We start from the raw sequence: 24,514 nt of genomic DNA, 5'->3' as shown, positions 1-24,514 counted from the left end.
ATGCTGAGGATAAGGGGGAAAATGGGGGCATATAAGGTCCTCAATAAATCCAAGGAACACTTGCAAAGAGCCTATGAGGACCGGGGAGAGGCAGGAGATGAAATCTTACCTTGGGGGAAGAAGCCATGGGTGGCATTGAAGCTCCAAGCTCCAGGTCTTCAATCTGGGCTGAAGTAATGACGGGCCAAGCTCCATGATCAAGATTTGATACTAGTTGAAAGGTGAGAAGGATCGAAGCTTGCTTGGAAGTGAGCCATGGCAGAGAGCAAGAGCAAGAAGAGAGAGAGACACAAATGGGAACTCCAATAGTCACAATGTGTGACTAGGCCTTCCTTTATTCAAACTGTCACTAAAAGAAGAAAGAATAAAGAATAAAGTGATGGTGACGGGCGTCCGCCACCTGCAGTGTGTAGTGGCGGGTACTGTCAGTGTAGTAATACACAGGCGGCTAGGCAAAGACGCCTTTACCCCCAACAATTGGGCCACTTACTTCTAGTTATGAGTCACCTAGGAGTGATAGCTCAAACAACGAACTTGGTATATCATAAGTTACTACGTTGTTAGAGCGTGTTTAGTGAAAGGTCGATCGTAGGGGTACAAGATAGAAGGGTGTGTAGGGATTTAGAGATAGGAACAAATGAAAGGAAAGAGTTTTGAGAGAAGAAGATTTAGATGAGACTATCCTAACATACATGTAATACATCAGCTCATAATCAAATCAAGAAAATCACATCCATGAAGGTGGGATGATGGCCCAATACACACTGAGGTGATAGCTTTAGCTCATACACAAGTACATATCATGATCTCTACTAACTCAATCCATATGTTGCTATAGGTATTCACCTCAACTCCTCATGTAGACATTAAACTTATAGTGGTAGATACCCTCCTTCCTTGGTAAGACACACCATGTAGCAATTGTCTCTTCAATAGGCATAACAACCTACTACCCATACATTAATTCAGTAGGCATGAACCTTGGGACAACACTGTGAGTAGTCCTATCAGCCCATAAAGCAAATAGTAGCATTCTAAGCTAGTCCTTGATCTTCTCCCTACATGACTTAGTGCATTTATGATTGGCAGGTGTCCTCTTTTTCTCTCAGTGTTCCCTTCCAAATTGTAGGATGTAGTCAATGCCAACTTAATGCCTCAGTGTGAGAAAACCTTGAGAGCCTCATCAGTATCTAATTTACCTCTATCAATTGTCACATTTCCCACACATCCATATATTTAAAAAATTCTCCTCCAAGAGAAACTTACACACAACTTTAGTAGTCTTTATGCTAAGGGCTCTTCCTTCAACTTGGTTTGTCAGATTCTCTCATGCAAGTAGAAGATAGAGCATATTCCAAAGACATGTGGGCATGGTAATCAAGTCTATTACCCATTTGTAATGCATAGATAATGGGCAAGTCAGTTGAAGACCATCTCTATGATTCAATACTACAAAGTATAATTGACAAACACTACATGACTCCATGACTGGCTCTCACCCAGCACTCTAACAAGCATAAAACCAAGGTACCGAGCAACAAAGTATATGCTTGGAGCTTTGCTCCTCACCATGAAACCTGCAAACACGCCTCTCTTGCCATGAATACACACACACAAAAGACTCAAGACACACCCTCACCAATCAAGAAACAAGATCAGAAGGCTCCTCCTCTTCCTCTACACACTCAAGATCCATAGTTGCAGCACAAAGGAAGAGCAAGAAGAAGGATGGACAAAGAGAGTTTGGAAAAGAGGGAAGAGGGAAGTTAAAGAGGCACCACAATCTGCCGTGCTCCAACCTCCTCAACCACTTTTTCCCAAGAACCCCAATTGCACCCTTTTAAACCTTTATTAAATCAAATATTTTGACCATACAAAAGCAAAGGTTGAAGCCCTTATGTGTTGCATGCATTCTAGGCAAGATTCCTAAGGTTTTTAAAATAAAAGAACATATGCAATGGCTTTTATAGCTTCAAGCCAAGCATTTACAATGGTAAAAATATATATCAATGAAGTACAACTTAGATACAATATCACAAACATTTTTGATAAAGTGAATAACTTGTTGATGTAGAGTCCATGCTTTTAGCCTTTTTGATGACAAAATTGGAGGCTATCATTCCTCCCACACTTAAATTGGTGAGCTCCCGCGAACCAAAGAACCATAGTAAACTTCCATTGTAAGCTTCAATAAACACTTCATATCCTCCTTCTCATTTCTTCACACTTCCATGGATCATTTGTCCACTTCTTCACCAACCACTATCTCTTCACATCACAAACACCCATCACTAACTAATATACTGATAAGGATGAATATCACAACACTTTGATTTTGGGAGACACACTATCTACATGAAGAAGAAACATTGAAAATCCACCAATTTGACACCAAAAAGGTGAAAAACCCCGCAAAAAATCTTCAAAGTAGCACTCCCAATTCATCAGATTTATCTTTAAAGTACTCCCGTCCTTGTTACTTCGAGCTTGGCTTACTCAAACAAATAGACATGAAGCATTTGTAATATATTTGCATATGAACATGCTATTTCTTTTTTTGAAAGGATAATCAAACCTTAGGGTTCTTTCCTTTTCTTTTTCTTTTTCTTTTTTCCAAAACCTTATCTCCTATTTTTCCACTTCTCATCGTTGTGCAGGCCCTCTGAGAACTCGTCTCCCGCCATACCCTCGTCATCTTCTTTCTTATCCATTCTGCTACGAACTTTGTTAACATCAAGGACCTTTCAAGATTCCTAGGATTGATTTGCAGGCCTGGGTTTGAAGTAGTACACCATAGCTCCAGAAGCACTCTGATCACCGGATCAAAGAGAAGAAGAAGGACGACTATTCAATCAGCAGTATGAATCTCTTCGTATTTCCTCTTCTGTGCTGTGGGCCTTCCATCAATGCTTCGGCTTGGCTCCTTCAGAGCTCTCTGCAATGAATCCATCAATCTGCTATAAATCTGCAAGAAAGGCGAGAGCAGAACAGATCGCCATGGATGACAGAACATGAGTAGAATAGGTAGTAATTTTGTATCTTCCTTTTTCACTGGATTTCCCCTCGTTTGATGCTTATCCCATCTTTTAACTCTTTCTTCGTGAATGCATTCTTATTCAATGCAGATGCTGATCTCTGGTCACAAATAGGGCCCCGAAACAGAGGAGACAAAGGAGGAAGGAAGCAAGAGATCAGGAGATGGCAATGGCAAGGAATGAAGGAAGGTGCCTTATCTCCATGTGATGCAAGAGCAAAAGAGAGGGGCTTCCCTTTTCGAGCTTTCTACTTCTCCCTCCTCGTCTTGCATTCCCTCTGCCTGATTTGCCAGATTTTCATCTTCTGCACATTTGACTCTATGGATCATCGTCTGATCTACTAGGCTTCTTCCTATAATTCTCCTCATAGACGCGAGCGATAATAATGCCCGTCTTCACAAGCTTGCGAATGTCAGGAATGTTGTAGTTCTACACCAGATAGATGCCATAGACAGTTCCAGCCCCAAAGAAGAAGAGTGTGCACATGGAGGTCATCGTTGATCGGCCTTCTCCTCCTCCTCGCCTTCCAATTCCTTCTTTTTTCTTCCTACTTTCCTCTAATCTTGGAAAATACAATATATGAGCACAAATTTGCATACAACTCCCTGCTCTTCAAAGATCTTGAACACATGCTCTTTACTTTGCAGAATCCATGGCTAGCCCGGTCCCGGCAACGGAACCAAAAATGATTGGCTCTCACCCAGCACTCTAACAAGCATAAAACCAAGGTACCGAGCAGCAAAGTATATGCTTGGAGCTTTGCTCCTCACCATGAAACCTGCAAACACGCCTCTCTTGCCATGAATACACACACAAAAGACTCAAGACACACCCTCACCAATCAAGAAACAAGATCAGGAGGCTCCTCCTCTTCCTCTACACACTCAAGATCCATAGTTGCAGCACAAAGGAAGAGCAAGAAGAAGGATGGACAAAGAGAGTTTGGAAAAGAGGGAAGAGGGAAGTTAAAGAGGCACCACAATCTGCCGTGCTCCAACCTCCTCAACCACTTTTTCCCAAGAACCCCAATTGCACCCTTTTGAACCTTTATTAAATCAAATATTTTGACCATACAAAAGCAAAGGTTGAAGCCCTTATGTGTTGCATGCATTCTAGGCAAGATTCCTAAGGTTTTTAAAATAAAAGAACATATGCAATGGCTTTTATAGCTCCAAGCCAAGCATTTACAATGGTAAAAATATATATCAATGAAGTACAACTTAGATACAATATCACAAACATTTTTGATAAAGTGAATAACTTGTCGATGTAGAGTCCATGCTTTTAGCCTTTTTGATGACAAAATTGGAGGCTATCACTCCACAAATTAGCTACATCCATGTACATATTCTGCCACCAAAATTTCTCCTTGATCTTTGCAAAAGTACCCTAAATACATTTGTGTCCAGCCCATAAGCTTTCGTGAAATTCACGCATCACATAAAGGCTTTTAGCCACATGGACAAAATGAGAGATACAAATCAAATAAAAGACACATGCGGCTAAAAAGCTTATAAACTCCGAGCCATTGGAGCACCTCTCCTGCATCCTACTAATCCCATCAATTTTAATTGATGAGGGCTTTCGACCATAGGGATCACACATGTGCCCTGCAATCAGCAACTCATGATTCGAATATGGAGTTGAGGATGGCTCCAATATCTACATTCTGATCTTCTCATTCAAGAGTTCTACTAGCTTAGGCAAAAGGCACCAAAATAGGATTTTATGTTCCATGGAGCATGCGACACTGTGAAGATAACCGTCAGAGCAACCACACTCGGGTCAACATACCCAATCTCATTAGGCTGAGATGCAAAAGCTTTACCATGCTTCAATGAGCATCTACAAAAAGCAAGCCCTCTCTACCAACAAGAGAAATCCATCACCACCAAGTTTTAGCTCTCTCAAGCTAGTTGCTATAAATTTATGCCCTACACCCTTTGGATCTCATAGGCTTGGCTCTTTTGACAATTTCTTAGTTAGCCATCACTTTCTAGAGGCAAAGGCAAATCCCTACCAACACTTCATCATTGTTTTGTAGCCCATTGCACTCCTCTTTAGCAAAATATTTAATAACATCAAACATATGCAATGAACATACATGAATAATGTGATTTTTAGCGTTATTTTGTAGCACATTGCACTCCTCTTTAGCAAAATCTCTAATAACATAAAACATATCCAATGAACATACATGAAAATAACCTAAATTTCAGCCCTGTTTTAAGCATAAATAGCTTATCTAATTTCAACAAGTGTATCAATAGCATTCAACCTTGTAAACATTCTTGAAACACATTCATCTGCAAACCAAAATACCATGTTTCTTGATCTCTTTCTCAGCTTGATATATATAACTCTTTTTGGCTGTGCACATGGCTGAAATACTCTTCAATCTGCCTACATTGCTTGCTGTCCATCCCTACAAGCTAGCCACAAAGATAAACTCCCCTTTTCTTGGAGGTAAAAACATCTTCTTGGTAGCACTACCATAGCCCCCATTTAGAATAGTGCTATCTAAAAACCCTTGAATTCATGAGCATTGGATGGAGCCAGATACTCTCTTAGCATATCTCGACGATTGTGGGGATGGTTAATACATGCAGTCAAGAATTGGACCGCCTTTTTGCCATCCCTACTATGCACACGAGCATAAGAAGAACCGTCATTTAATACTTTAGTTTCCATAATTTTCTCTACAATGTACATCTACCCCGAAATAACTAGGTAGCTACATGACTCTTGCATAAGAAGTGATAAGCTTCTCTAACATCTCCAATAGTCACTAGCGCACTTGGGCATGCTACATAGAGTTCTCTAAATGAGTTGTTTGCTACCTGCATACCCCAGTTCGAATCTACATCAATAGAACATCCTCCATTTTCATAAAAAGACTATGTGCCATGATGTTTATTTCAAATCCATGATCCAAGAGAGCCATGCTTTCATGGCATCTCTTGTTCATCGATCTTCACAATAGTTGCTGTTGTTGCTCATGCCCAATGTGTATGCAAGTAGTGGTTGCTAGAAATAAAATGACCATCCTCTTCCGCATGTGCCTATAGCTGCACATCTCCCTTCTAAATAATGCTCCCCCTCTAATGAGTGTAGCCCACCATGACATTTTCAGCCATGACCTCACATTTAGCATTCCCATACAATCTGTTTTTAGCATTAGGTGCCTTTTAAGTTTGGACCAGAAGGTATAATCGATGGTCCATTCATAAGGCAAAGTTGGCTTAGCTGCAAATTTAGCCCATTTTATGGGAACTGTAGGCATAGAGCATGTACCCAACCTCAATCTCATTCGTTCTCCCTTCACAAGCATATTGATAGCCTATAAACTCCAAGATAAATATGGTCGAAAATATCTAGACTATGTCTATTACTGTTAGACACCTTTTTTGGGTCAAAAGCTCTTCAAAAGAATCACTTTGATGCATCCAAATAAAAAATCATAGGAAGTTGCCCTAATTTTGATTGTTCATTACAGCCAAGAAGAGCCCAAATCAAGTCCATACATGGCCAAAAACTCCTCTTTGGTGAAACATTCAAATGCTCTTACTCTCTCGAACCATGAAAACCAAGCATAATCCACCATAAAGTGATCAAAGAGAGTGCATGAAACCAATATACATAATTCATTCCTATTTTTCCCTATTATAAATAGTCAAAATATCCCACAAATGGAGCTCAAAGCTCATAGACCAATCCACCAATGATCAAGGGTCAATCTTCCATAGTTAGAGGCTATGCATTCAATAGATGATGACATAGTTGGTTCAAAGAGAGAATAGGATAATCAAAAGGTTTTCTTCAGCCATGTATGCTCTATTGTTGGCTATCAAAAGAGTCCCAAATCATTCCACAAATGGTACTCGTGACACATAACACTCTCCTTCCATGCACAAAGATGAATCTTCTATTGTGGTAAAGTCCAAGATGCAAGCATAAGAAGCTATACATAGCGTAGATAGAGAAGAAGATAACAAATTTGAGTATTCAACCCTGGAAAGCATGTTCTAACTGAGAATACAAAAGCACACTCTTTCCAAAAAAGCCCCTTTGCATGAATAAAGAGTCATTTTTCCTCACTCCAATGGTTGAGAGCTTCCTCCTCACTTGCCACTTGAGTTGCATGGCCCTCATGAGCTCTCCTCCATCCCTTTTTCTCCACGATTGGGAGAGCACCATGGCGCTTATCAAAAGAGGCTGTGAAGATCCTGGCCATACTCCATGACTTCTCAACTACCACTTAACTCCCTAGTGAGCCAATTGAGTGACTAATCAAGGCTTAAGTCAACAAGCCACACACTACCATAACTCGCCAAGTGCTTCCCAAGGCCATAAGATAAGTCAATCTTCAAGTAGACCATTATTACTTGGTGAAATAGATAACAACTCTAGTATTGCTACTTCTAGTTAAGTGTCCATTTTCACACTGTGTATTGAAACTCCTCTAACAACACCTGGTGTTAGAAAACAAGTGACTAAATTGAGGTCTTGATTTGTTCTTGGGCTGATATGCATTAGGTTGATGTGTATCTTTGATCTTATAAGGTTCTCCTTTCTCAAAGATTGTAGGATCAAGAAGTGGGGTGGAATATGGGTCTTTAGGGGGTAGAACACTACCAACTATAGATGATACTTCTTGCATTTTTCTTCCCAAATTCTTAATAGCAACAATCAACTCATCAAATATATCATCCATAGACTTGTTAAGCATGTATATACCCCCAAGAATCCCCTCATTCATGCTTCTCAACTCCTTAGACAACTGTTGGTACCCGTTAGAACCTTGAGATACATGAAACTTTATATTTTTAGGATGAGTCTACTAAGCATTGATAGCACTAGAGCCTTCAGCAACTTGTTGGTGTTGATTTAGCCCAAGATTGTGGATTCATTAGGCTTTGATTGGTAAGTCGACATATTTATTAATAATTTCCAAGATTTGATATTTTCTTTTATTCTTGGCCATCTTGAATGTAAATTTGTCTATAGTGAATAACAGTAACCAAAATTGTGATAAGTTTTTGATTTTGGTGTCCAAATAGGACGATTTTAGTCTTGAAACCTAAATAATAGTCCCAAATCCTCCTATGTACTTTTTTTTGTTAGAAAACCTTGTAGTGTGATATTAGAATTAATCTTTAACAATCTGTCCAGGATAATTCAGATAGGATAATTCAGACACTTGTACAAGCCCCATTTCCACCTATAAGCACTTTTGAAATTGTTCTTAATTGTACCAAATTTGAGTAACCTTGAAATACATTTGTAAGTTTCATGTAAGACCTATAATACCACTCCAAGAGTGGAAAAACACCTACTAGTACTTGTGTAAAACCTGAATTCCTATCTGAATTTCAATGTTCGTCTTTCACTGTTTGACTGAAACCACTTGAATACACATGTAGTTCAGCCTTAAATGACCTATAACACCTTGAATGGTTGGATTTTCAACCCAAATCACTACTAAAATGTCTTATTACTCTTTGTAGATGAGTATCATGCTAATAAATGGTACAATAGACTGGAACACTTCATAATAAATTTGTAATTACCTTGTTTTAGTGCTAACGGATCCCAATGGTTATCAAATCTTTTCCACTCTATCCCAAGTGGTCTTTTGCGGTCCACCACCTATGCTGAGGGATAAAATGGTGGAAAGGGCACCTAAATGGGCTTTGAAACTCCGGAAGGTGTTCAAAGTTCCTTTTGGGCCAAGTTGTGTACCCCTATGGAGTCCTAAATAGCAAGGGAGGGTCACCTCTCTCTTGTCTTGCTACCTCATCCGTGCTTTGACTTTTTTCTTTAGTTAGTATGTATGCATGGCACTGCTAGTGTTCTAGAAAATAAGTATGATATGCATGATTGAAATAAGGCTTTGGACATTCAATGATATGTAGGAATTTGAAAGCTCAAATGAATCAAACGGGTTGAGAAAGGTTTACCTTTAGTAATCAATGACTCATTGAATTCCTAAACTCATTTTTTTACAATTTCTTGGGCATTTTCAATATAAATGATCACAAGAGATCATAATTTAGAGATTAGACAATCACATGGGCAAAGAATTCACTAAAATTTCAAATTGTATTGTACTAGCATGCATGTTTCAATCATGAAGAATATAAAATCAAGCTAAGGGGCTGAATTATCATTCACACAATGATAGAAATTTAATCAGCAATGAGTATGCATTAAATTTCAGCATAGGTTGACTAAAATTTTCCATTATAAGCAAAGAAGATATACTCAATTCAATCTCTCCATCAACAATAGGTTATGCTTCAACGCTTGGCAATGGGAGAGATTAGAAAAGAGTGATTGAAGTACCTTGCTCAATGCTTGACGTTATGAAGTATGTTGAGATTGATGTTGAATCCACTTGAAGCCTTTATCTATCTTCCATAGTACCAATCTTGAACCCATGTTCCATATGTTGGCTAAAGAGTGATCAAATCTACATAAATCTTAATCAATATCTTCACTGAAAGTTGAAGATTAATCCAAACTTCAAGAGAATACTCCAATCCTTGGTACAAGATTAGTTGTTGAAATACTTGAAGCAATACTTGTTAAATGGTTGATGTCCTTGTTCAAGATGTCGAATGACACAAGATTCTTTCATGGTTCAACAATGTTGGCCAATATTTTATGGAATGGATCTCTTCCTATGCCTTTGAAGTAATTTATCATAAAAGCCCCATGATTAGGATGACAATAATCCAATATTTAACCAATATTTGATGTCCTACTGTAATGGTTGTCAAGAGAGAGGAGAAATCCCTGCAATCTTTGAAGAAATTGATGAAATCTTAGTTGATCCCTGAGATATATTGTTGAAGAAGTATTTGAAAGTGTTTAGAGAACAAAAGCCCCTTGATATGGCCAAGATTCAATTAAAAATTTAAAGGATTCCTATGTTGCCATCCACGAGTTGAAATATGTTGAAATCTTGATGATTCTTTCATGTGGAGTGTGGTAACCTTCAGTTGAAGCCATGGGATGAAGCATATATTGTAAAAGTAGCAGGTAGTGAATAGCAGATGATAGCCTAAAAAATGCGGTGCAATTTGCACTGAGTTCCCTACAATCCATGTGGCATCAAAGCAACATGTGTGGTGCTTGTCCAACAACAAACAACCTTAGGGATCAAGATCTATAAGCTTTGACATCAACATGAAGCAATGGAAGAAGATTTGTAGCTCAAACCAAACAACCTTAGGGATCAAAGCTCCATATTTTTTTAAAAGATGCTATTCCTTGTACATATGGCAATGTAATTACTAATTAAAGGTTTGGCTTCATCTTTTGAGCCGTCTTTATATTCGTTTGGGCTCCTTGAGAAGAAGCTCTTCTTTGCTGCCCTTGGGGGGTTTGCCCATTAGTTTCTTTGCAAATTTTACCCTTGTCCTCTATCTCAACTTTTATGCTACATTGGCTTCTCTTACATGCATAGAGTCTTGTCAAGTTGCTCCATCTCAATGGGGATTTTGCTTTGCTTGGTGGGGTCCTCCTTGAAACTTTTACACTTCTTATGGACCCTAGAGAGGTGGTAGAAAGAACATTAGGAACAAGGCTTTCCCTTTTTTTTTATGACTCCTTGGATGATGTGGAGGTGATAACCTTTTGCTTTTAGGACTAATTATCTTGGGTAGAAGAAATGGTGAGGGATCTTAAATCTTCAAACATGATTGAAGGTGTTGGAATTCATGACTACAAGGCACATGATATGTGTCAATAGGGCATGAGGCTCAACAGTGCGGGAACCTAGTTAGTGCCCTTATTTTGTCTTGCAAATAGAAGCTTGACATGTGGCATGGTGTGTGGTTGACTATAAAAGACATATTTTTTTGCATAACATCTCATTTACACTCGAGCTCTCCCACACTAATCAACCTAGTGACTCACATCCTTGAGAACTTTTCCTATGGCATGTAGTGCCCTTGCAATTCCACCAATGCTCTCCTTCATGTTGTATTAGTCATCTCCTTGAGGACTTTCCCTATGACACAATATCATAACTTCGGGCTCAAGCAACTCTTTCCTTTGTCTAAGGACTTCCCCCTATAGTGCGATACGCACCTTTGGCCACAGGCAACTCTTCCTCTTACACCATACTAGCTATTTCCTTGAGGACTTCCCCTACGGCATGGTAGTGCACCTTCTAGCTTGAGCAGCTCTCCCTCTCGCACCGTACTGACTTAGTCCTTGGTGACTTCCCCCTATGGCGTGATAGCACCCCTTGTAGCTCCTTCAAATCTCCATGTCACACCATATTGGCCTTCAATGGCCAAGACCAACAGACTACAAGAAATGTCTATATCCAATAGCCACAACCACAAGCTTCTAATATTCCTTTAGAACAAAATGTTGGCCAAGCTATCCTAGATATTTCCATAGTGCCTCAAGAGATTCCTACTGAAACTCCAGTTGAGGTCATATATTCAAATGATAGTCAAAAACATCCAACTTCTCCTAGTTCCCAGCCTTTAACTCCTCCTAGTATTCCTGGCCACGGGGAGCATTCACCTCTTCCAAACGCTCCGGAGCATGGTGAATCTTCAATCTACCAATTGAGGAACCTTCCAAAGCATCCCCAGCTAAGAGAAAAAGAAAGTCAAGGTGGTTTAGAGAAATTTAAAAAGCCTAGAAGCAACCACCTTATCCCAAAGGCCACAATTGTTAGAGTGGTCAAGCATATTTCAAATAGATTGTCCAAGGTTGCTACAATTGATTGACTAAATAAGAAGTGGTTTCTTAGAGGCTACAAAGGACTTCACCGTTGATTTCATGAATGTTGCTTATATTGCTGCTATCCATGCACACAAGGTTGCATTGATGAACAAGGACTTCAGTATGTTGAGTAGACTTAGGTATAGGTTTAACAAAGTATTGAATCCCTTACCCACTACTAGTCATAAAGCCTTTGAGATCCTCAATGTTTCCCCGACGTTGAGAAATGTGAAAGAGCCTGTCATGGAAGATGTTACTCACTTATACCCCACAAGAACTATAGCTTAGAGTGAGACTACCGTGGAGGATAAAATCCAAGAGGAGATTGAAAGTGAGGATGTGATTTGCAAGAGAAAGATTGATCCTCTTGGCCCAATTAACTATGATAAAGTGGGCAAAAATATTTGGCTAAATGGTTGTGAATGTTTATTAGGATGCAAATAAAGGGGATTACCATAGCATATCTCTGAAAGACAAGAGTATGTGAGAGAAGAAAGATATTTAGCTATTAGATCCAATTGTTTATTGTTGTTTGAGGTGAGACTAGTCTTTGGTTTTATTGACTTTTTCAAATTTCTCAACAATGATATTGCTAAGAACATATTTATCATTGATCCACTTCTCTCTATGGATTTTCTTTTTCAAAGTCTAGTCCAAATATTGCAAGTTTTTTAACTTTTTTTGGGTAGTGCTACACACTCCCATATGTTTTTTTTGTATGTTAAAAGGTAAGTTCCTTATACAAAGATAATTTTGGTGATTTGTTTTCATATTTGTTCCTAACTACTGTTTTCTTTACATCAGACATTGGAGTTTATTCTATTTTGATATTCTTGCTTGATCATGGCATGGAAAAAATAGATTGTCAATTATTTTCTCTTGTTTTTTAGATTTGTTGCAGGTAGTCTTTACTATTGCCTAACAAGTGCTCATTTGTAGTGTTGCTAGACTTGTTACTACCCACTTGGATGCTAGTTTTGAAGACATTGCAAACTTGTAAAGACCTACTTTAAGAGGTCCCACTACAAAGTGATGCACACAATTGCGGATGGAGAGTTATCTCAAATATATGCAGGAGTATAGATTTAAAGTTACGAAACATAGATGGAGTGAATGTAAGTTATTGAACATAGTTACTCGTCGAGAGGTCATCCTTATGAATTGTCCTTTAGGAATTCATGGCATGGCAAACATGTATCATCAATTATTTTCTTTTATTTTTTAGATTTGTTGTAGGTAGTCTTTACTATTGCCTAACAAGTTTTTACTTGTAGTGTTATTAGTTATGTTACTACCCACTTGGATGCTAGTTTTGAAGACATTACAAACTCTCAAAGACATTTCAAGTTTCTCTTTTAAGAGGTCCCACTACAAAGTGATGCATACAATTGTGGATGGAGAGTTATCTTGAATATTTGCAAGACTATATTCAAAGTTATTGAGCATAGATAGAGTGAATGTAAATCTTTTATATTTTGCTTTTAAGTTAAAGTTCTTTTGTGTTCTCAATTGAGTTATCATGTGCTTTGTTTCAGTGTAAAGATTACCCACTACCCTAAGTCATATATGTCATGGATAAGGCAGAGATGTATTGAGATAATTTTGGATAAACACCGATGGACCTTGACTCCCCTCTTTCTCCTAAATCTTCTAAGGGCAAGCCAAGGGTAAGGGAATTACCAAGTCAACTACCAAAAAGACCTCTATTGTCTTTATAAAGAAAGATATACCAAAGCTTTCTCCTTTGATTAAGGGCATAGCCAAGTCAACCACCAAAAAGACTTCTATTGCCTCTACAAAGAAATGTATGGTGAATCTTTCTACTTTAAAGTTTGATCCATCTTCTCTAAAGCCTCGAGAGAAGAGGGTGCTTGTAAAATTCAAACCCTTCTAGCAATGGAAAAAATAGCCTGCAATAAGGAAACTAGTGATAATAAACGAAAGTGATGAAGATGAATGTGAGCCAATGAAGGAGAAAAGTTCAAAGGAAGGAGAAATTGTAGATGATAAAGCCAAGGACTAGCCTTGTGTTTAAACCTTTGCATATTTATACTACATTTACATTGCCTTTGTACATTTGTACTTTAACTTTGTAACCCACATGTGATGAGATTCTTGGATCTTATTTACATGAATTCTTTGCAATGCTTATGAGTGTCTATTGAAGAATACCTTTGGCAACAATGTTTGTGAGAAGAAAAAAATTGAAATTGTTTGTATATTTATAGTTCAAAACTCCAAATGCTAGGATACAAGCATCTCATACAAGAGAAAGAGCATTCAACTCTTGTTCTAATTGTAATGCCATTGACCTTGAACTTGTACCCATGAGTTGCATTGTCTAGAAACTCCAAAGTGTCTCTTACATCCTAAGACTTCAGTTAGAAGTTACATTAACCTCCTTTGCTTCTTGTTCAATTACTTGTACCTCTAGTTTTAATGGAATATAGTCAATATCAGAATCTAAAGGAACCCAAGTACTATATCTAAGTTTGTACCTCCTATAATCAAAACACACAACAAGATATCATCAAGAGATATTGTAAGATATAGCCAAAGACTTAGCATATGCATTGCACCATATAAAAGCACCTTTGTTGTCATGTTTCCTAAATTTTTAGGATAGCCCTAGAAAGTTGTCCAAATCCTCCTCTAAAAACTTTCTACTTAACCATGAAACCTTGGTCCTTTACAAAGTTGTTGTTTTAAAATAAGCTACAAAGATGTGTAAGAATACAAACCATGATAAACATATTCTTCTTGATATCCTTTTAGGAGTCATGGCCTTTTGAATGTGTTTGACTATTCTAAGTTTGAAGCTCTTTATTGTTGTTACTTCATCAAGAGGATCTCGATTCAAGGATGCAAGGTTTGGCAATGTTAAATTCTTAATATGTCCACATATCTTCTCTTGATGGAACCACATATTGTGCATAATATACAAAAATCCTACTGTCACTTTTAAAAAAACATGTGGTTTGATCAATATAGATAATGTCCGTAAATTCTTTAAAAATTGCATAGATAGTGCCATTAAGGCTCTTCACAAGCTACCATTCAAAACTTGTTTGTGTAAAGATGTCTAACACCAATAATCTATTGTTTCCTTGGTGCTTTAACAAAAAATAATAACCACATACATTATCCAACTCAAAATCAAACTTATAATGGCTTTGCTAAAAAAAACGTTCATTTGGAGGCAAGTACATCTCCTTCGCCATGTAAATATGTTGCACTCCAGTAACCCATCCTTGAGCTATGATTTTGACACTAATGATATGTTCCTTTCAATGATCTTTGATATCCTCTCGTTTTGTTTTCATCACCTTGTGAGAGCCCTTGCAAGTTGGCAACATGGTAATATCCAATAATTTATAATAAACATTTTGGGTTTCCATTTTCCATCTACACTTTTGTTAAAGACAACAAGAGTTTATCGATTGAGAAGGATGCCTTGTGGAAGCTATGAAAAAAAGAGAGTGTAGCGAATATACAAAGAAAGAAACTTAGAGAGGAAATGTTGATGAACTTGAAACGAATGTCAACAAGGCTAATGAAAATACAATGGGTGCCAAGAAGAATGTTCAAATGCATCTCGAAAGTTATAAAATAGATGATATTTACTACACCTCATTTTTATCACATATTTTGTCATCTTTCATTAGCTTTATTTGCTTTGGGACTAGCAGAGATGTCAGCTTTCAGAGATTTTGACTAAAAAGGAGAAGAAATCCATGAAATGGACTCTACTATCTCCAAAGCAAAGGAGACAAGAATACCATATTCTTGCACACGTGGCAAACTCTTATTGACCCATTTTTAAATCTAGTGATTAACAAAAGTGCCATTTTTAATGTGTTTTAGCCCTAATGGAATGGTTTTTGAATGACTTTTAAGTATTAATAATGAATATATTCATTTCTAAGAAAGTTGTATTCCCTAAGAGGGAATGTTGTACATTGTATTTTCCTAGTGGAATGTACAAATGAAAATTAAAAAAATGTTAAAGAGATTGTCTGAGACTTGAAGTTGTGGAGTGCATCGATAAGTTTTGGAAGTTCAACATGTGTTTCACCCAATAAGACAGGGACATAAGCTTATTTAAGGGAGTTGGTGTGTGAACATATAAAACCCACTCTTTGCATTTGTAGAAAAGATGCACAATTTTTAAGCCAAGTAAAGCTACGATATAAGGTTTTATGTATGACATAAAAGTTAATGCAGGTCACACATTGAATCATGTGATTTATTTTAGGATGGGGACTTTGCAAAACCTTGAAACAATGCAACCTACAGTGTTATTTGATTGGCAGTAGTTTGTGAGCCCTTCATCTGTAACTAGGTCTACGGCATAAAAATATGAAAATGCTCGTGATTTTTATAATTTGAGTGACCTATGATGTATGTATGTATGTAGAGTATTCAAAAGAAATTATGAAACTCACTTGGGAAATATAGTCGGAAAGCTAACCCTCTAGTGTTGGGAGGAAAAACAAAAGACAGAATAAGTTTGGGGCCCTTCGCAACATAGTTGGAGACGCCCAAAACACATTGGTCTTTCCACCCCGGGGTTGCCTACCCATCTATCACCATGCACCAACCCAGGCGAGTGCCTCCCCCCCCTTCTCTCTCTCATAGAGAGAGACACATACACACGCACACAATCTAGTTTTCCCTTTCATACAGATGAAGGTCAGTGCTTATATCTGCCATAGATGCTGACCTTGCCCTCCCCTGTTTCAGCATCTCAGCCGGGCTAGTCCTGATCAATATCACAGGAACCGATCAGGTACCTTCCACACAAGAACCGCCCCCATGGCTCATCCTCATCACCACATGGGTCACCTCCCACATACCATGGGTCAGCGTCATGTTGGCCCCCCTGGTCCTAATTACACCCACGCCAGAAGCCATGCCAATGGTGGTGCTGCTCCTCCTTCACAGAACAATTACAGACATCAGAATGCCCCCCCCTCGCAGGAGCTCCGTGCGCTTGAGACACTGATCTCGCTTGATGAGCAAATGATGATGATGGCACAGAAGAACAGTGCAGCTAGAGTGGGGGCCCAAGCTCATCATGGCCAGGCACCCCCTTCAAACAGCTCTGAGGTGAACAATGTGATGAGGGGGCAATTGTATGCGCATGGGGGGCTTGAGTTTCAGGACCTCACATACACAGTTGCCAAGAAGGTGAAGAAAGATGGGAATTGGGAGACTAAGAACATCAATCTCTTGCATGAGGTGTCAGGAATTGCCCCCAAATGCATGGTCACTGCGGTGATGGGCCCTAGTGGTGCCGGAAAATCCACTTTCTTGGATGCTCTTGCAGGGCGCATTGCCAGTGGCAGCCTTGGTGGTGTTGTCAAATTGGATGGGCAGAGAGTCAGCCCCAGTCTCATTAAGAGGACCTCTGCCTATGTCATGCAGGATGACCAGCTCTTTCCCATGCTCACTGTCCGGGAAACCCTCATGTTTGCTGCTGAGGTCCGCCTTGGTGACAAAGTCAGCCGGGAGGAGAAACAGAAACGTGTTGCCAAACTCATTGACCAGCTGGGATTAAATGTAAGGCTGAATTCTACATGGATAGTGCTTTTACAGTTTGGGTTTCTCTGCTATGAAATGCATGTTATTGCATATAACATGTGTGTATATTTTACATGGATTTGAACACATGGATAGAATCAGATGTGGCCATGTGCACACAGATACTGGAAACTAATTGACAAGGCAAGATCGAGCACAAGGCTGAATTCTGCAATTACTCTTCCAGTTTGAGTTTCTCTATTATATGTGTGAGCAAAGTATTCTCTATGATAGTGTGTTTACAGATTGGGTTTCTCTGCTATCAAATGAATGTTACTGTACATAAGATGTGTGTATATACATGTATTTGTACATATGGATGCATCGGATATGCCCATGTGGCATGTGCACGCAAATACTGAAAATTCATTGACAAGCTATATTTCAGCATTAGGTGGAATTCTGCAATTTTGCTCTTCCAGTTTGAGTTTCTCTATGATATGTGTGGGTAAAGTTTTATATGTCTTTGTACACATCAATTGGTTAGGTGTGCACATTTGCACACAAAACAGCCAGGTTTACCAAATGGTAACATTTTTGGCCAACTGGAACTGCAGAGTGCACAAAACACATTCATTGGAGATGAAGGCCATCGGGGAGTCTCGGGTGGTGAACGGAGGCGAGTCTCCATCGGCGTGGACATTATCCATGGTCCATCTGTGCTCTTCTTAGATGAGCCCACATCCGGGTTGGACTCCACTAGTGCATTCAGTGTGATTGAGAAGGTGCATGCTATTGCAGAAAGTGGCAGCGTAGTAATTCTCACTATCCATCAACCCTCATATCGCATATTGCAGCTGCTCAATCATCTTCTAGTATTGGCAAGGTTTGTACAAGGCTAACATCAGTTTCATCATGTACAACAATAGTACACTTTATAAATCATGTGATTGCATCAGGTATGCTTTCGGATAACTGAAAATCTTCAAGGACTCTACCAGTTAGAGTGACACAATCTTCTTTCTTCACATCTGTCTTATCAATCAAACTCAAAATTGGGATGGTATTTTGTTAGGGGTAAACTGGTGTATCAAGGACCTCCCTCGACAGTGGCAGCTCATCTAGCCGGGATGGACAGAAAACTACCCAAAGGTGAAAACAGTGTTGAGTTTCTTTTAGATGTGATTCAAGAGTTTGATAACTCAGCTCTTGGGGTTGAACCTTTGATGATATATGCACGTGATGGCATTCCACCCCCTTACAAGGGGCCTCTACCACCAAGAACCCCACTCACTCAGCCCACAATCAAGTCACTGCATGGAGGCCTGGTGTCACCTGGAATACCTGTATTCTCCCCTAATGTGGCTGTCAAGCCAATTGTCTCAGAACCACGTGGGGTGGAGGCTCCTGTTAACCCATTTTTGCAGAGTTTTGATGAAGAGATGAGTCACCTGGATGAATATGATCACTCACTGAAGAGCCCATGGGTGGGATCTGCACAAGGAACACCAACTAGTGCGGCGTCCACATACTACAAGGGGCTTGCAGAGACTTTCCGATTGACACCAAAAGCATGGACGCCCCGGACTAAAAGGTCAGAGTCTTCAACCAATTTGATGGCTATGCAAGGGGAAGCAGTAGGAGGGCAGCCTCATCGAGGTGTGAACAGGTTATAAATTTTCACCACATCTAATAATGTCTGCTTTTGTCTTTTCATTAATTAGATGGCGTGGAAAACTTGAGATTATTTACATTTGGTCTAGTTAGTATGTAGGAGGTGACCTGATGTTTGATGCCCGTGTTTTGGGATGTCTGTCTAGTATTCATCCAACTGCTATATAACTAAGAAGCCTTCCATACAAAAGTACTAAACAGCTGAATGCCGAAACAGATCTGAGACACTTTTATTTGTTCCATATGAAGACAATGTGATGCATGTTAATATGATCAGTAGTAGTCAGTTCAGATCTGCAGGAAGTGTGCCTTCTAAAGTATCAGCTGAATGATACAGGACTTCTTCACAAATGGGAGCTTACTATGGGGACACTAGTGAAATTGGGCCTGCAACACCCACTCCTAAAAGAAGCAATGTGTATGTGGACGACTATGAGATAGAGGATCTGGAGGTCTCAGAGAAGGATTTTGACCCACCATACTATGGTCCGAAGTATGCCAACACATGGACAGCAGAGCTTATAGTCTTGATTCGTCGAAATTTTCTCAACATCCGCAGGACCCCAGAGCTTTTTCTCTCACGTCAGATGGTTTTGACTGTCATGGCAGCTGTACTGGCCAGTCTGTTCACAAAGACACACCATGATGAGCAAGGCGTGACTAATTTCCTAGCCTTCTTCATTTTCACGGTCTGTCTTTTCTTCTTCTCATCCAACGATGCAGTCCCAGCCTTCATTCAAGAGCGCTTCATCTTCATCCGAGAAACCTCACACAACTCGTATCGATCGTCCTCGTATGTGATTGCTAGTTTGATCACTTACCTTCCATTCCTAGCTGTTCAAGCTATGACATACTGCATCATAGTATGGTGGACGCTGGCATTGGGCAATGATGGCCACCGGCTGGGCGAGTTTGTCTTCTTCTGGCTGATTCTGTTCAGCTCCCTGATCACCACAAATTCCTTTGTGATGTTTGTGAGCTCAGTTGTCCCCAATTACATCCTGGGCTATGCTGCTGTCATTGCCTTCACTGCCCTGTTCTTCCTCACCTGCGGCTACTTCCTCAAGCGCAGTGACATCCCAGGATACTGGTCTTGGCTGCATTTCATGTCCACCATCAAGTACCCATATGAGGCCCTCCTCATCAATCAGTTTGATGTGCAGAACTCTTGCTATGCCAGGCTCCCAACAAGTGGAGACTGTGTGCTGCCTGGATCTTCCATCTTGGAGCGCCTATCCATAGATAAACCTAACAGCAAGTGGGTTGATCTGTGGATACTGCTTGCATGGGGCACTTTCTATCGCATCCTGTTTTATGGTGTCCTCAGATTTGGATCAAAGAACCAGAGAAGATGAGACCTACAATCCCCAAGACTACACTTAAGCAGAACAGCTATAATCCTTGGATGGTTCATACATGTTACTGCAGAATCACGTAAGCAGAACACCTTGAATCTTTGGATGTTTCATACACCCCCCTGCAGAATGCCATCCAAGTCAAAAAACCCAACAATCTGCACATGCATAAGATTATAATGTGATGGTTTAGTGTTGGATTCACTACAAAAAAGACTAGCAGCAGGCCCAATTACGCCTATAATTACTAATTTGGATTCAAAAGGAATAAGATTCTTAATTGAAAGGACTAGCAGTAACTTTTGCAGAAATGGATGCCAATTCTAAAGTCTTACATTGTCTCTCCTGTAACATTGTTTAAGTTACAAGCAAAAAAAGCAAACCAGCGCCACAACAGTAAAAGTACTGATACTTGCAAGGAAAACTAGGCTCAAACCGACCCACTAATCCTATGGCCTGGAAATTAGAACCCTAGCAACATATTTCTAGCATTCCACATGTTTGGACAACAGCTGGTGAATGTGTAGTGTAGAAAGCAAGAAACGGAGAGAAGAAAGAATGCAAAGATCATGAAGGCTCCCTTCCATCCCCAGAGGTTCCATCCCATCCCCCACCATCTCCTCTGATGGTTTGTCAACCCCCCTGCATCCTTCGCAGGGGGATGCCGACAATAGTTATGCGGTTGTGGATTCCCTCTGCGAAGGATGCCGATATTAGTTATGTAGCATGCCTATCCCATGCCCTTCGGTCCCTGGGTACCCTGTGTGTGATCCTTTTGAGGCCTCTCCGCTCCATTGGCATGTTCCTTGCCATTCATTTCTTTGGGGTTTCCATCTGGAGAGGGCTCATGCTGCTTGGTTGGATTTGTTCTTTCATTCCCCCTGGGATTCCATCGTCTTTGCATATCTAGCCTTCACCAACACCCAAGATCTGAGAGAGGGTGTTACTGAACATGTCCTCTTCTGTCTCGTTCTATATCCATCTCCTACTTCTGAGCCAACCCCAAAGTCTCGTGAGGATGTTCAAAGCTTTGTGACTCTCTCTGACCATTCAAAGACTTTGTTTCTCATAGCAGCCCTCACCCTAAGTATATCAAGTGGGGAATTGGGTTTCTCAGACCCGCGTAGATCTATCCTGGTCTTAATAGTCCCTCTTTTCTCCTATCTAGTAGATCACCTGGCATTACAATAGCAAGTGAATTCATTCCATACATTGTCATATGTTGGTGATCCCAGGTGGGCAGTTTTCAAATGTGGCACAAAGTTCCTCGGTATTGAGTTGGGTAAGGCCATAAATTATTTAGGGGTTTTCGAAACCTTGGTTTTGTTATTTTAGATGCGGATAGATTTGATAATATGCCTCTAGGGAGGCAGGACGCAGGGTTTGAACTCATGCATGCCCCAACTTGACCCACACCCAAACCACTATGCCACGACTCCCTCAGGTGGTTTAATTATTTTCTTGGTATTTGTAGAATTTCTTGATGGTAAAGTATATTCAGATCAAATTTTGTTTTTTTAAATATCACTCAAGCACTTAACATGAGGAGAAAAGATCATAGAGCTCATTGGTACAATTCCAACAGTTTGATCCATTTTGAATTTTCAAGTTTTGGATCAAAAGTTATGGCCTTTTGAAGTTCTACACCCAATGTAGGAATCTTTGCACACGTGCTACGTGCAAACATGGGTGAGTGCCCCCCCTTTTTAGGGATGTTTTTAGAAGGCCACACCTTATTTTTTCCTCCCTCTCAATTCCTATAAGCTTTTGTAAGCCATAGAGAAATCCATAAAAAACTATATAAGGATTTTGAGTAAGTTGTACCATATATTTTCTTGGTTGAGTACCTTGTAGGTGTTATCAACACACCCTCAAGAGGCTCAAAAAACAAAAATTTATTCACTAATTTAATCAACCTTGGGACCATCAACAAAGGAGGCTATGTGGCTACTTGCCATTTTGGAGTAGGATTGCAACCATACTTGAGTGTTAGAATGTTGTAAGGTGACCTCTTGACATTTTCCCTGTAAAGTAGAAACAAAACTCCCAAGTTTAGGTAAGTGCACTATTCGTGGAAGGGGGGATAAATGGTCTTGCACATGGAACTAGGAGTTTTGGTTGACTAAAGAATATTTTAAAGGTTTCAATGAATGAGGACAACTGTGAAGGAATAGTTCGATGTCCACACCACAATAAATTATGATGTAATGCCACCTATAGTGACAACAGCCCTCCTCATGACAAAGATCCTAGATCCAATCACACTCTTGAAGGTTATATGATTGGATGCACTGCTATCCACGATCTAAGGCTTCTTGAAAGATAAGCAAACCAAATGACAATCCTCCACTTTAAGAATGTGAAGGAAGACAACCTCTATTGTAATGGATAGAGTAGACATGGATGAGGATGTAAGCTCCTCCCTTCCATTCTTTACACCAAGACAAATGTGAGGGAGTTTCTTCCAGCATTTCTCCTCAAGATGTGAAGTCTTGTAGTAGTGAGGACACTTGGAAAATTCCTTATTCTCTTAGAGTCAAATAATGGGTTCGATTTCATCTTCTTTCTTTCCTCTTATTTTATCCTTTCTTAGATGATGGAGTCACAAAAGCATGACTAATTATACTTGCTTCACTTGAACTTGTCTCCTTTGTGATTCATGTCCTACTCTAGAATCATCAGCACTAACTTATCCCATTTGATGATATCCCACATATGTGAGGTGAGGGGGGCTATTGTAGAATGCATTATACTTGGGGGGACGAAAGCATGTCATAGCCATGTCCCCCAATTGTATGGTCTTCACAAGGGATACTAACTCATCCTGAATCTCCTTCACTTTATTGATGTGATGCTTCATGGTAGGGGAATCTATAATAGACAGTTGTAGTAGCCTCATCTCAAGGGCCATTCAATGAGCAAATGTCTTGACTTGGTATAAGATAATTGGGTTTAGAGTTTGATAGCAATGTGGATACATTTGACACACACAAGAACATGGTCACTACAATTTAGGAAGAGAAAGGAGTCAGCATGCCAACTCAGCCTATCCCAAAAAGTTGTCAAGTATATGGCATCACTTGAATATGGATTCATAGTAGGTTGGGACTCAGGGATTGCAATGAAATACCATACATCAAAGGTATTGAGGATGGTCTCAACCTTACGTAATCAAATTGCACAATTTGATCGAATCCAACTTTTGGTTTGGGAAGGATGGATTTGGACTAGGTTGCCTTAAGGGTGAGATAATGAACAGATGCCTTAAAAGAGAAAGGAGAAAGGAAATGTGTATGGATAGAGGATAGGAGGAAGGTCAATGACAATTGGTATCTCAACACACATCACAATCATGTCAATTTTTGTGTTGATCCTCACAATCACAATAGTCATTGTGACAATCCTTTGGATCTTGATAGTTGTTGTGATGATCCTCATAATGTTGGGCTTGCGCATATAACAAGATGGGACGTTGGAAGCAACTAACTCATTCAAGAGCTTCCCTCCTTTTGTGATTTTAGGCTATCTCTCATGTAGGCAACTCAGACTCCAGCTCTAAATCATCTATATCCTCTGCTTTCAACTCCATGAAATCAAGAAAGCAATATGTATTTAAAAGGTTATATTAGAATCACCAAAAATCATCTTTCTTGTTTTAGTTTGCCACCAAAAGAGAGCTTGATAGCCTCATGATCCGTATGAAGATCCTCTTGTGCTCCAATCATGAATTTATGCTATTGATTTGCTTCTATCCAAGCCACAAAGAAGGATAGTAAAGTCAAAAAAGTGGCATGGGTCATTTGCAAGGATGGAGAAGAAGAAGATGATGATGAGAATGAAAATAAGAAGAGCTTGTTTCCTTGGTCCTTCACACACACACTCACTCACTCACTCACTCTCTCTCTCTCTCTCTCTCTCAAGCAATTTTATGGTAGAAGCAAGAATGTAGAGATGGAAGCTTGAACTTAAAAATTACACACACAGAAATGAAACTTTTTATTCATTTCACACATTATATACATATGGTTTATTGGGTGAGTAGCCTCAAATCTTGGCCTTTTTTCATGTTCAAATAATCTCTTTTACCTGCTCGTGGCTTTTTTCTCTAGATGGATAGACTTTACTATTGATCCACATATTTTAGAATCATCTCTTTTACATGCCCTTGGCTTTTTTCTC

At 39.6% G+C, this 24,514-nt stretch overlaps 1 protein-coding gene across 1 annotated transcript; it reads left to right on the top strand.

Annotated features, from left to right (window-relative positions):
- The first annotated feature begins 16,438 nt into the window (after window positions 1–16,438).
- LOC148035950 (ABC transporter G family member STR2-like) lies at window positions 16,439–20,697 on the top strand. The gene is made up of 4 exons (XM_087677936.1): window positions 16,439–17,345; window positions 17,924–18,192; window positions 18,382–18,975; window positions 19,318–20,697. The coding sequence occupies exons 1-4, from the start codon at window positions 16,599–16,601 to the stop codon at window positions 20,333–20,335; spliced, it is 2,628 nt and encodes an 875-aa protein (XP_087534062.1). The 5' UTR covers window positions 16,439–16,598; the 3' UTR covers window positions 20,336–20,697.
- The last annotated feature ends 3,817 nt before the right edge of the window (window positions 20,698–24,514 follow it).

This window comes from Lygodium microphyllum, chromosome 5 (genome assembly GCF_053477565.2).
Source record: "Lygodium microphyllum isolate KBCC chromosome 5, Lygodium_microphyllum_v1.1.10, whole genome shotgun sequence".
Lineage (NCBI taxonomy): Eukaryota > Viridiplantae > Streptophyta > Polypodiopsida > Schizaeales > Lygodiaceae > Lygodium > Lygodium microphyllum.
Note: the sequence above shows the minus strand (reverse complement) of the source record. Positions and strands in the feature narration are given on the sequence as shown.